The sequence below is a fragment of the Panicum hallii genome, chromosome 3, assembly GCF_002211085.1.
Source record: "Panicum hallii strain FIL2 chromosome 3, PHallii_v3.1, whole genome shotgun sequence".
NCBI classification, from domain to species: Eukaryota; Viridiplantae; Streptophyta; class Magnoliopsida; order Poales; family Poaceae; genus Panicum; species Panicum hallii.
The window spans coordinates 6,080,780-6,094,405 of NC_038044.1; the positions used below are offsets into that span (position 1 = coordinate 6,080,780).

Here is a 13,626-nt window from a genome sequence, read left to right on the forward strand (position 1 = left end):
CCTCCGCTGGATCAGTTATTTTAATGTTGAGTTCTATATTTTAATTTACAACTCATTTTAAGACTCCTGTTGGAGTTGCTCTAACAAACTTTGTTCAGACAGAGAGGAAATGGAAATTGGACGGCAACGGGTGGTTTCAGTACTCCTGACAGAACCAAACTAATTTAAATCAACTTTTTTCTTTTTCCATGACAACATTAATTTCGCTCTGAATGACCCCTTAATTTTGCGCATCTTCCCGATGCAAGTGTTGAGAAGATCAATGGTTGTTACGGTTGGCAAATAATGCATTGATTTCTCGCACATCTTCAAGCCAAGGAGACCTCCTGCACATCTTCAAGTCAAACGATTCAGCTTCCCAAAACCGAAAGCACTCCAGCCACCATGGCTAACTGGTCACTGCTATAAAAAGCACAGGCGACCGTGGGCACCCACTGCTCATTCGAATCAAGAAACCCACAAACCAAAGAAGCACCAGCCAGACCGAGAGCAGCTACAGCAATGGCTTCCAAGATCTCGCTGAAGCTCCTCGTTGACAACAAGACGAAGAAGGTGTTGTTCGCCGAGGCCGGCAAGGAGTTCGTGGACTTCGTCTTCAGCCTCCTCACGCTGCCGATCGGCGCGGTGGTGAAGCTCATCTCCGCGGGCACCATGCATGGCAGCATCGGCCGGCTGTACCAGAGCGTCGACAACATCAGCGCCTCCTACCTCCTCCCGAACACGGACAAGAAGGGCCTGCTCCAGCCCAAGGTGCTGCAGCCGGACGGCGGCGAGCTGCTGCTCCTGCAGGGCGCCGCCGGCAGCGACGGCGCCGACGGGTCGCCGCTGGGCAGGTTCAGGATGTACACCTGCCCGGGTCAGTGCGTGACGGTGGCGATGGAGGCCAGGGCCGTGTGCCCCCAGTGTAGGCAGGCGATGACCACGGAGATGGCCTTCGTGCTGCCGTCCGCGGCGCCCAAGGCCAGCGTAGGCAAGGGCGGCGCGGCGGGGGCGTCCGACGCGGAGGAGCGCGGCGGGTACGTGAAGGGCCTGGTGACCTACATGGTGACCGACGGGCTGGAGGTGACGCCCATGTCGGCCATCTCCAGCATCACGCTCATCAACAGGTTCAGCATCGGCAAGGGCGACGTCGACCTCGCCGAGAAGTTCGTCACCGTCGGCATGGACGAGGTTCGTTCTTGCACCGGATGGATTTCCTCCCTGGAGCTATTGATCACTTGTGCTGCTGGTGCTAACATTCGTCTTGTCTTCTCGTTGCCGTGTGTCGTCGGCCGTGTCAGGGTCTGTCTCTTCTCAAAGCGGCGCTGCGCTCCGACACCGTGCTGTCCGACGTCTTCCTGGCGAGGAAGAAGTGAAGCGATCGAGATGCTGGATCGGTGGCGCTGGGTTTGCTGGAGGCGTCGATCGGTCGTTTTGTCTTCAGCTCCAAGAACTCGGATGTCGTTTGTCTGTCTCGTCTTGTTACTGTTGGTGGATTGTTTCGCTGAATTGCTGATTCGAATTGGTTCAGTTCCATGTTCTTTGGACGAACACTTGTAGTAACGGTTGGTCCGAAGCTTCATTTGAACCTTTTTATGCAGAATGTGCTGTTTTACGATAAGAAAAGCAGCGATACTCCATTTAAGCTCTATGTTCAGAATGTTCCGAGCTCTTGCATTCAGAGGAAATAAGCTGGCATGCTTATTTTGCTTGGTTCAGTTGCAGTGGACTAGCGATGGAATCATTATCTGTACTTGGATCTCATGTGCATCATCGACATGCTCTCCTGTTGTAGTGGACTACTGTATGATGGAACGACGTATTAGTATGTTGCTATGTTCTACGTTCCCGTAATGCAGTACAGGTGAACAATGCAAAATGGTTGCTCCCGAAGTACGCTCTAGAAGCCTTGCAATCCCTTCTGCACGGACAGACAGACAGAAGGCTACGTTTTTCACTGATGGCGGCGAGAGTACTCGATCTGTCTACTGATATTTGCCGTCTTCTAGGTTGCTGATGGAGTAGATAATTCATTTCAATCAGTTTAAGCCTTAATCTAACCTCACGGCTGCCCTCCTGCCCGGGGAGAGGAGGGAGCAGCGAGGCCGTACCGTCCCCGTAAAGGCGGCCGTACCGCGGCGCACGCCTCTGTGGCTCTGTCGCGCTCGGCCCGGCCCCGGCCTGCCTTTCCACCGGCGTCCCACTGATCTTTACGTCTCTCTGCCGCGCGGGGCCCACCCCGCCGCGCGTGCGCCCGCCCGCCCCCGCGTCCACTACCAGCCGAGCCCCGAGCTCCGCGCCGTTGCCGTTTCGATTCACCTGTCAGGGCGGAGCAGAGGCGGGGGCCATGGCGGACGCGGCGGGGGTGGAGGCGACGGCGGCGCCCGGGCTGCCCGTGGCGGCGGGCAGGGACAGGGACAAGGACAAGGACGACCGCCGCCGCTGGGCGGCCCGCTGCGGCTTCGCCGTGCTCGGCATCATGAGCACGCTCCTCGTCTACGGCGTCCTCCAGGTAGCTGCCGCCGCCCTGCGCCTCTCCCTCCCCTCCCCATTTCTCCGCTCCGGCCGTTACGCCGGCCAGAAATTTTCCCCACCGGGAGGGGTAGCCTGCCAAGCGAGTCGATCGGGGGGGGGGGGGGGGGGTCAGTGGGTGTTGATCTGTTGCGGCCCGTCTCCATGTCGTCCCTCCGCCGCCGAAATTTACGGCAGCAACAGGACGGCTCGGCGGCGCCGTGTGCTCTGATCTCGGTCGGATTTGTACGTGTGTTCCCCTTCCCCCTTGCGTCCCGTCGATGCCGGGCTGCCGCTTGCTGCGTCAAGCACCAGTACGGCACACTCCAAGCGGATCCGTATGTTCGTCCTGTCTGATTCCGGTCACCGTGCTGTGGCTTCCGGGAGGACAACACGATGTGGCTGATTGGTTTTTACTCCCCCTAAGATGCTTATGGGGTCGGTTACATTTGCTGATACCCTGTGCTTTTAGTTGCTTCCTATCATAACTCGGGTTCACCTAAAGAGTACTCAACCATCAGTGAATTCGTTGGTGCAGTGACTTTTAGTGATCAGCTTCATACCGAATTTTGTTATGGTGTTGTACAATATAAGATGAGAGACCACAATCTTCTGATGTGATTCTTATGACCACAAAGGTTTTCATGCCCGTGATGTAGCATAAAGCCCAAGGTCCCCTTAGCTTAAACCATGCACTGTTTATTCTCTCGTTTCTCCAAGCTCTCAAACCAATGAGAAGAGTGTGTATCCTTTTGTCAAACAAGTGTTTCTTCCTTCCTTGGGTTGTCCTTTACCAAAATTACGGTTGTCATTTAAACAACCTGAAACATTCTGATTCCTGTTCACACTGCATGCATGGCCATCACAATTTACTGAACATGTTTTGATCTCAATGTCATCTAGGAAAAGATCATGAGAATTCCCTATGGAGCAGAGAAAGAGTTCTTCAGATACTCACTTTTTCTTGTTTTCTGTAACCGCATCACCACATCCATGGTGTCTGGAATGGTCTTACTGGTATGAGTTCCTCTCACAGATTACCTCTCCAACTTATTTCTATCTGTAAGGCTGTTAAAATTCTTTATAATCATGCAGGCAAGTAAGAAATCCTTGGACCCTGTGGCTCCATTGCACAAATATGGTGTTGTCTCTATATCAAATATACTGACGACAACCTGCCAGTATGAGGTTGGATTTGTTCTGGTCCTTTATTTATTTTGTCATCTGTGTTGCTTTGTGTTACTTATTTACTGAATTTGCAACGTGATCATTTCAGGCCCTCAAGTATGTCAGTTTCCCTGTCCAAACGCTTGCCAAATGTGCGAAGATGATACCTGTGATGGTAATATCTGCTATACACTAACCAGTGCTGTAAAGTCTAACCACCTTTCCATACACCTTCAGTATGTAGATAGTCTAGTTTGGTGCCAATCATTGGTGGAACTCATATGCGTGCATCAGATGCTAAATAAATGAAATATTGTTTGATAATATGCATGTGAATATTCTTGATTAAGTAATGTTTGGTTGATTGAAGCAATTATACTGTCCGTCTACATAGTCTATTTTGCTGCCAATATTTACTAGAAGTCTAGAACCAATATGTATCATTCAGATGTTAAATACATGAACAAAAATGTTTAGTAAGGTGCATTTAAGAATTATTGTGCAAGATGTCTCAGTGATCTGCATATTACATCTTTTGATATATTTCCTGGATAATCAGGATCCATGCCTTCTTATAAATATTTTCTTTTTTTAATGCTTGTAGATCTGGGGCACAATAATAATGAGAAAGAAGTATGGTGGAAAAGATTACTTCTTTGCTGTCATCGTGACCCTGGGTTGCTCATTGTTCATTCTATATCCGGTAATTCACATGTCCAACTCTCTCCTCTTCGTTATTTGGCATCACATGGTTGCATTCTGGTATGAATTTTGCACTGCTATAGAAAAAGTATTTGAGATCATAGACCAAGTTTGATTACTGCCAATACTGTGTTGCATTGCAAGTAGAGCTGGCATAGGACATGTGCTAGGATTGTAACTAGTTGCAGGATGGAGATGGGGGTTCGATCTTCCAAAAATTTCTTGCAAGCAGAGTATTGCACTGCCATCTTCTTGACTTCTATTGGTCCATTATCCTTTCTTAATATGATGGCACACAGCTCTCCTGTGTTTGAGAAAAAAAATGTATTAATCAGTTGACATTTTTTGACATGGACTTATGGAAACTGCTGGTAACCAACTAGTTACTTCTGGGTCTATTAGCCAATGCATCTATGACCAGTACCCATATATATTCATGAAGGTTCTTGTAAATTATACAGAGTACTGAGCGATTGGTATTCTTTTCTGAAGTGATTCCTTTTCCTTGCCTCCATGGATGCAGGCATCAATGGATGTCAGCCCATTCAACAAAGGCAGAGAAAGCACTATTTGGGGTGTTTCACTCATGCTTGGTTATCTTGGGTATGACTTCTGTCCTCTACTTCTTTCCACGCTAAAGAAAATAAGAAATAACATTTGGAGCCATGATGCAGCTCATGAAATTCTGTAATAGCTCCGATTTATGAATCTTTACGATTTCTCTGATTCATTCAACACAGAAACCTGCATCTATTTTCCAGTATAACATTGCACTGAACTAGTCCAGATGGATTATGTAGCCAGAGCTCTACTTTGAATCTTAGACACACCTAATAGATGTATTGGCGATTTGGCACGAAGCATTAAAAATGATTTGATAGCTAACTTAATTTCAAAATTTTGCTACCATGTGATTGATTTATCTAGTAAAATAGTTGAAAATTCCCAACAATGACTTGCATTACAGATACAGATTGTATAGAGCACTATTGGCTTATAAAACTCACTGGTTTGCTGCTTTCTTTATGCTATCTTTGACACTGAGGCTGCTAACTAATTTGACCCCATGGTTTTGTTTTCTGGATGTGTAGTTTTGATGGGTTCACAAGCACATTCCAAGATAAACTCTTCAAAGGGTATGACATGGAAATACACAACCAAATATTCTACACGACAATGTGCTCCTGTCTTCTTAGTTTAACTGGTAATTGCCCGATGACCTGTACTAACATGTTGGAATTTGATTAGCAGTTCTGTACATCCAATTATTCTACCAATGTTTTGCTAAATTATATTAGTACATGTTAACAGTTGCGATGATTGTGCCTATACATCTCTTTTACTTTCTTTTTACAGGTCTGATTGTCCAGAATCATCTGATTCCAGCTGTGGACTTTATGTTTCGCCATCCAGATTGCTTCTCTGACGTCATAATCCTATCCAGTGTAAGGCTTACGTCTTCATTTTTAATTCTGCACTGTTGCTTGCTCCTCCTTTCCAAGTGACCAAGTGAACCATTGTAGGTAAATCCACTTGAGTATAGATGGATAAATGTAATGGAGAGTTAGCATGGTGAATGGAGATGAAATAAATCGATGAATAGACATCGTGAAATTTTCAGTGCCATGGAAAAATATATCAACAAAACAGTGTCAATTTTTAAAATTTTCCTCTCCCACACCTAAAAAGAAAAAGCTATGCTGTTTTTCGTTTGAATACCTAAGACAGCTTATCCTTTTTCTCTGGGATTTACATTCTGTATTTTTCCAGGTTGCGACGGCTAGTCAGTTCTTCATATCCTACACCATCCGAACATTTGGTGCTCTCACATTTGCTACCATAATGACAACTAGACAGGTAGGTATTGATCTCATCTGTGTGGTATTCTTGCATTCCTATTACTCAACGTTTTTTGTTCCAACAATAGTTGTCCATACATTGTTGTAGCTGGTGAGCATATTGCTGTCCTGCGTCTGGTTTGTACATCCCCTCAGCTGGATGCAGTGGGTTGGTGCAGTAAGTCATCTACCTGTTTCTCACCAATCATCTTACCTGTTTCTGCTTCAACCATGAATAACATTCTCTATTACCAGGCAATTGTATTCGGAGCCCTGTACACAAAGAGCTTCTTGAGAAGTAAACCACAGAAGCCAGCAGTCGCAAGCCTGCCACGCGGTTCTAGCCCGAATCCTCCTAACAACAGTTGACAAAATAATATAGGAAAAATTTGACTTGTTGCTGTACCGGAACAAAGTCTGTGTCCGAGATCAACAGCGTCATGACAAGTTAACTGGGCAGATAGATTCCAGATCTAGTTGTGTTACTACTCCCTGACCTGGAGGAGATGAAGGTGGTCCTAGTGTTAGTTTAGCATCCAGACACCAATTGTTCAGGCAGTCCATGTCCAGCCAGTGTTATGTGAGCTGGGCTGCCAATTTTGTAGTTCAGCTGTTCTCTACTAGCTGCATCGCTATCCCAACAGTTTCTTGGACCATTGTATTTTTGGTCTGTAGAAAATTTTTATACACTCAGCATAAGCGTTGTGTATATCGATCTATTTTTATTTTTGAGAAAACATTATTTGTCTGTCAGCACTAGACATATTTGTAGTGTTCTTTTTTTTTTATCCTAGATTTGTAATGTTCTGGTTTGGAGAAAAGTTTCAACAGAGAGATTAAATGTTCTTGGTAAAGAAATAACATGTTCTAAAATTCGTGATCAGCTGATTTTTTTTGGATAAAAATGTACCAAACTTGGCAATGTTTTATTCTAAGAAATAGACCATATTATGATCGTGAAATAAGATATTCCAGGTAAAGAAATAAAATGTTATATTATAAGATTACGTGTAACTTTATCTCTCTTTTTTCTGCCACAGGTGAACAATTAGAGGTGGGTAATACTCTGTCAACAGAATCTGGTTTGCTAACGTGTAAAGCGGAACAGACTACGATTCCACGTTTGGTTTCCAACAAGAGGTCTACTTCTCACGTATAAATAGAGGCATCCTTATCTACGTCTACCACGTTTTATTCTACGAGGACGAGGACGACTACCTACATCATGGTGTTCACGAGCGTGCCACCATCGACGTCACCCCACGGTGCCGGCGCTGCCACGAGCTCCTCGTCGACGTCGTCACCGAGTGTTCACGCGGAGGAGGAACAGATGCCGCCGCCGTCAGCGAGCTCCTCGTCGTCGACGTCGTCACCGAGCGTTCACGCGGAGGGGGAACAGATGCCGCCGCTGTCAGCGAGCTCCTCGTCGTCGTCACTGAACGTTCATGCGGAGGAGGAACAGATGCCGTCGCCGTCAAGTTCTAGCGGCGCCGCGTCGTCGGCGTGTGATGAACACGATGTCATAGTCGAGATGGCGGACGCGGCGGCGGATGTCGACGCAGCACCGGCGCCGCAGCAGGACGTTCGCGCCGCGGCCGCTCCTCCTCCACGAGCTGCAGCAAGCAACAAGCAAGGCGCGCGCGGTTGGGCAGACGCCGGGGAGGACGAGGTGGATGACGACTAGGTCACCGACGAGGACGAGGACGACTACATGTACCAGGCGCACTACGACCGCGCCGACCGCGGAAGATCACGGCACGTGAAGCGCAGCAGCGGCAGGAGGGGGAGGACCAAGAAGGCGTCGACGATCGGGCGGCCACCTCTCGCATGTCGCCGGTGCTCTCTGCACGTAGGGGGAAGCCGCATCGACCTGCTCGAATTTAGTTGAAATTCATTCATATGCCTTGTAGCCGGATGAATTCCTTGTCAGATTATACGAGACGAACTTGATTAGATTTGTTATCTTTTTTAGACATACATATATTTTGTCCGTAGTTTGTTTTTATTGTTGTTATATCTGGCATATATGAATTATAATAGAAAGACGTACATGTCCTAGGGCGAGATGTTAGTTAAGTACTATCCTCACACGAATCACACTTCTTGCTGGCAGATGACGCATACCAGTAAGCATATTAACTGTGTCTCTGTCACGCTAATGTCATTCAAAAGCACTCCTAAAAGATCACCTTCTATGCAACAAAGCACAGCTTAAGAATTTATATCCTCTTTTCAGAAACTTCCTTCGATGACCACACAGATAAGCAATAATGATTATGATTGTTGAAGTTCTCCACGAAACGGCCAGGAATACTTTGCAATTTGCACAAAATGTTATTACCTCCTAACAAATTGCAAGAAAACATCTGCTCTGACCCATCCAAATAAGTAATCACAAATAGACTCATCCAACAAAATGAGTAAGCACATGCAAGTCTTGTGATCAGCTTCAAGTGCTGCTCACATGAGCAGCACAGCTAAATTAATACAGGAGTTTTGGGTATACTCCCACAGACATCAATGCATATCACTTACAGTAATGGGTATATGAGTTTTAGCTGACAGCAGATTAATGTGCAAAATTATCAATAGTAGCCAGAAATACATTGCAATTCGCAAGAAACACGAGACTACCAGCTAACAACCTTGTCTTAATTTAAAGTTAAGTTATGACCAATGGAGCCACTTAAAAGCCAAGAGGATTACATATCTGTTCCTTTCAAAGATGTACAAGAATGTTTGGGGTGAAAGTAACTGTTGACATAGCATCTCCCGGTATCTGATCTTACATTACAGGGGAGGGGATAATATACATCCAATTGGCAGATTGCGCCAACACCCAGTCCATGAGTGTTAATTCACAACAGATACAACATTCTTGGCAGCCTCCTGCCATTTGGAAAAAGATAGATCATGAGGCACAGTTGCCGATCCATCCGTTCTACTAAAATGGAATCTGTTTGTAGCCTATTATGTTCAGGGTAATGGTTGTGGCTTATACCTCGCTGACAATCATCGGTGCTGACTGATGCTGGAGGAAATGCCTTCGGTGAATGATAATTTGCGGCTGAGTTTGTTAAGCAACTAGAATGTCCTGATAGCTACAGCCTAATGTTTACTAACATTCAGTACTTCCAAAAGATTCTCAGTTTCATGCTCCTTGAAAACCTGTATTGTCAAAATCCAATGAGTCAGTTAAATTCTCAATCAGAATAAAGGATATAGCACTAAGTAATAATAAACTCAATGGGAAAATCAAACATGTTACACAGGTCCACGAATAGCACTGATGTTAGCAAACAGACAAACAGTAACCTAACGGCTCAGTTTACACTATAAACAGGACAAACATGAATGAGAAACAACTGATAGCACTAGTACATTATCCTTGTTTTATGGTGTCACACCAATTCCTCTTATTGCAAAAACACAACTGCTGAACTGACATTAATCACATGGGAAATATTTACTTTCATCAGGAAGATAGAATGTAAAGAAAAGAAATTGTTTCCTCGGAGAAGCTTAAGCAAATAGAAACTACTATTTTATATCACAAAAGGATTTTGGCATTCACAGCATGATAACTCTTAACTAGGGACACACAATAGGTTAGCGCAAACTCATTCGGTACTTTACTTTTCACTTAACTAGTAGCTGATTTTCTTCAAGTTGTCAAACAAGAGCTAGAACAGGTAAAAGAGTGATCTAGCCTCATCCATATTTTAGTAATCGCAACTAGAACTAAAGTCACCCTGATGCTAAATTGTTCCTGTTTACTAGTCAACCAATCATCATCAGATGTCATTGGTTCTTGACTATATAAGCATGTCACATTACAAAAATGAAGATAAATACTCTAAGATAACAATATACTCAATAGCACATCCTATCTGGTCAAACATGTCTGCACTATAAACTATACATATTAGGTAAAGAAGCTTTGTCACCCACAGGGTTTTTCCTACCTAAGATGGGCTAATATTCTATACGATCTTGTCACCCACCATACATGAAAACAACCAAAGCTTTGTCTCAAAATTGATTTTTGACCTACCAGTTTCAATGATCAAACCGCGCAATCTTAGACTCAAAACACTAGATAGTATCAAAATGATATCTACAGTGAAACGGTTGACATGGTGTGAAAGCAAATGAACGGTAAAATATACAGACTGTTTGGCTTTCCAGCATCCATAAATTTCAAGATCATGTTAGATCATTATCCTTCAGTCATAGAAATTCACCAAGTATCAATTTTCATATGTAAGTTTAGAAAATCTGAAGCCACCTAGAAATACATATATGCAAGCCATGAACGCCTATGTGCAGTCCTATGACACATCAATGGCACAATATATAGTCCATTTTTTTTTCTTGATGACAGAATACAAACTAACAAACTGCCAATTTGCGTTGAGCCAATGAAAAATAACTATAATTGCAAAGGGTGACTAAGAGAAGAATGCAAGAGTTTGAGTTCGCTGAATTTCACTTTCTATTTTGTAATGTAAAAACTGTTTGGGTGCTATTGGGGAAAAAAACTCATCACCCTATGCTAGAAATTAGCGATCTTCCAAATTTTGAGTTCCACGCTGTTTATATAGCTTAAATGGCAGCTAAGCTAAGGAACAAAACAAAGTGCAAAATAAAGAGGTGGCCTCTGGCATGCAAGTACCTTGACAGGAAGAGCATCGCTGAGGCCTTTTAGATGAAGAAAATCACCAGTAACCTGCTGCCAATCAACAGCATCAACACTCTTGCTGCTTTCATTTTCACCTCCTACCCATACATAAACCATCTTAACTGCTTCTCTTTTGCTGGCATTTAAAGCAACAAAAATCAAAACTGACTTTGGGTCAAGATCCTTGCGTGCAAATGTAGTTAGCTTTTCCATGCTGGGCCACTGGTAGACTAATAGTTGTGCATTACTGCAAGCTTCTGAGTTACCATCACTACGCTCAATCAATCTAGTTTCAGAATGTGAGCTCGAACTATTACCAGTGCACTTTTCTGAGCAAGATACGCCAGTCAGCTGTTTAACACCATTTGTACTACTCTTATCTGTGGCTTCCTCAGTCCTGCGAATACTAGACGGTACTCTTGGCGGCAATACTAGTTCCTTTTGGAGAGATGGTAGCTTTAGAAGTGTGAAGCCTCCTCTTCTTTCTGCTATAGATGAGGTCTTGGAAGGAGAGCGCGTTGATTCCAGGCCAGGCTTTGAAGTTTCCTCATTAGATGATTGAGAAAGGGGAGACCTGGACGATGGCACCAAAGCATGAGGCAGATTAGATGAAGCAGGCGAGAGACCAAATGATGGCGGTGAGCTATTTGAAGGTGATAGGGAGGGTGAGTCCGAACTATACTTAGAGCTAACGCTTGAATCTGATGATAAAGAACTTGGAGAAAGGAAAGGGGGTGAGGTTGAAGCTTCTGCAGCCAAGTGCTGTACACGGTCTACCCGTGGATCAAAATCCCTGATTAGAGCAGAATCTGAATAAACACGAGCCAGCGACCTGGAGATAAACTTGTGCCTCAATAAACTCCAGCTACTTTCTCTAGCTGGAAGATGGGTCTCATCCCCAGCCCCAGAAGTTGAGAATGCTGGAACTACACCCCCAGTGATTGCTTTGTAAACAAGCTCAAAATCAGCATCATAAGACTCCACTTTCCGGCTTCCTGGGTTATTCTTGGATGCTGAATCAATCTGGTCCTTGCTAACCTTTGTGTTACTATCTGAATTAAGGGGCGTACTCGAAAAGGAATCCCAAAACTCCTGCGGCTCCAGACCTTCTCTCACAACCTTGATGTGCCCCTGCACCTTCTCATACCTCACTACCTGAAAGGCTGCAGCTCTTGCATCCTTCTCCATTACCGGATGACACTTCATTCCAACCCAGACATAGATCGAAGACAGAACATGTACAATGAACGCACCTCTAGAGTCCAGGGCGGCAGGGGATGGTTCATTGAGCATTTTGGGCACTAAATGCAGAGGGGCATACTGCGAGTGAGGTGCCATACGGTACATCCTGAGCACTGAATTTGGGGACAACGGAATCGCATGCACCCGCTTCTGGCACTGGAGGAGCTGACAGGCAAACCCCATGTTTGGATTTGCAATCCCACGGGCAGCCTTCACAAACTGGAACGCATCGTCGAAGCTCTGCCCTTCCCTCCACATCAAGTAGGCGATCACCAACGATGTTGACCGTGACACACCCTGGCAGCAATGCACGAACACGCGTCCTCCCTGCTCCCTCACATCCTCAAAGTAATCAAACACGTCATACAAGATGCTGGTGATGTCCTCCGTGGGGCTGTCCTGCAGCCAAAGAGTGCGGTAGACGAGGTCTGACTTGAAGTACTCCGGGCACACGAATCCCACGCAGTTGAGTACATGGGTGATCCCGTTCTTCCGAAGGATGTCACGGTTCTTGGCGACAGCATCGCCTCCGAGGTAGACATGCTCGGCGACCTTAGAGCACTCCTTGTCGAAGAAAGCGATCTGGTCCTTGCGGCCCTGCGACCTGAGCGAGGAAAGGTCCAGCCGGAGGCCCTCCCCGGGCTTGGCCGAGGCCGGGCCCCCGTCCACCTTGGACGCGCCGGGCGTGGTGGGGTTGGGCCACTCCCCGACGTCGTCGGAGCCAGCCTTGGGCCACTCGTCCAGGCTGCGGCGGGTGATGGCGAGCGGCTGCAGCGGCGGGAGGCAGGACCGGGCCTTGGCGCTCATCGACCGCGGGGTCAGCGGCGGCGGCGGAGGGACGCGGCGGGCCTGTCCGCCGGCCCCCGGCGCCGCGGCCGCATCCGGCGGCGGCTCGGCGGCCGCCCTGGACGCGGACCACGACGCGGAGCGCCAGAACTTGCGGCCCGCGCCGACGCCTCCCCCGGCCGCTGCCGGGCCGTCGTCGGGGGTGGCCATGGCCACGAATCGGAGACACCAATCGGCGACGCTGCGCGGAGACGCACCAAAAGGGCGGGACGGTTAAGCCATTCCGGCTCCGAAAACTCCGAAAAAAAATGGGGGAGATTCGAACCTGATCCGCCCAAGACGAGCCCCGGGCTCAAATCTAGGTCGGGCGCAGCCGTCCGCGGCGAATCGGGGCGCTCGCGGGCGACCAGATCGGGAGATCGAGGCGCGGCGAGGCGGGGCACCACCAGCCCGTCGTCCTCTCGAGGAAGGGGAAGCGAAGCGAAGGGGAACGGAAGGGGAGGAAGTGGCACAAGTGGGTGAGGGTTTTCAGGAGGCGCCGACGCGATCTGGGCCGTCGGGTGCGCGCCGTGATGCGTGCGGGTGGGATCGGACGGGTGGCTGCGCGGTGGGGCCCGGGTTTGACGGGGGTGGTGTTGACTGGTTTACATGGAAGGCAGGCGCAGGAAGGGAGGAGGAAAGAAAAACTGCGTGTCGCCCCAAAATGTTAGGTGCACCTGC

At 47.1% G+C, this 13,626-nt stretch overlaps 4 protein-coding genes across 6 annotated transcripts; 3 read left to right on the plus strand and 1 right to left on the minus strand.

Moving 5' to 3' along the window:
* The first annotated feature begins 435 nt into the window (after nt 1-435).
* LOC112884011 lies at nt 436-1,355 on the plus strand. The gene is made up of 2 exons (XM_025949296.1): nt 436-1,170; nt 1,281-1,355. Exons 1-2 carry the CDS (start codon nt 502-504, stop codon nt 1,353-1,355), a joined length of 744 nt encoding a protein of 247 aa, XP_025805081.1. The 5' UTR covers nt 436-501.
* Nucleotides 1,356-2,040: 685 nt separating this feature from the next.
* On the plus strand, nt 2,041-6,960 carry LOC112888105 (UDP-galactose/UDP-glucose transporter 5). The gene is made up of 11 exons (XM_025954456.1): nt 2,041-2,491; nt 3,394-3,507; nt 3,586-3,678; nt 3,767-3,832; nt 4,262-4,360; nt 4,883-4,962; nt 5,451-5,563; nt 5,716-5,804; nt 6,130-6,216; nt 6,307-6,375; nt 6,453-6,960. Exons 1-11 carry the CDS (start codon nt 2,327-2,329, stop codon nt 6,564-6,566), a joined length of 1,089 nt encoding a protein of 362 aa, XP_025810241.1. The 5' UTR covers nt 2,041-2,326; the 3' UTR covers nt 6,567-6,960.
* Nucleotides 6,961-7,422: 462 nt separating this feature from the next.
* LOC112885079 (suppressor protein SRP40-like) lies at nt 7,423-7,881 on the plus strand. Its single transcript, XM_025950757.1, has one exon. It carries the CDS (start codon nt 7,423-7,425, stop codon nt 7,879-7,881), a length of 459 nt encoding a protein of 152 aa, XP_025806542.1.
* An 885-nt stretch (nt 7,882-8,766) lies between these two features.
* On the minus strand, nt 8,767-13,412 carry LOC112884789 (protein-tyrosine-phosphatase MKP1). Of its 3 annotated transcripts, none has more exons than XR_003227174.1 (4): nt 13,232-13,412; nt 10,873-13,147; nt 9,199-9,365; nt 8,767-9,086 (listed from the first exon to the last, which is right to left on the minus strand). XR_003227174.1 is itself a non-coding variant. In XM_025950352.1 (4 exons), the coding sequence occupies exons 2-4, from the start codon at nt 13,114-13,116 to the stop codon at nt 9,306-9,308; spliced, it is 2,196 nt and encodes a 731-aa protein (XP_025806137.1). In that variant the 5' UTR covers nt 13,117-13,147; nt 13,232-13,412; the 3' UTR covers nt 8,767-9,305. The 3 variants fall into 3 exon arrangements, 2 of the variants coding, with proteins under 2 accessions (XP_025806137.1, XP_025806136.1); XM_025950352.1 differs by having other exon boundaries at nt 8,767-9,365; nt 10,873-11,452; nt 11,561-13,147; XM_025950351.1 differs by having other exon boundaries at nt 8,767-9,365.
* Between the last annotated feature and the right edge of the window lie 214 nt (nt 13,413-13,626).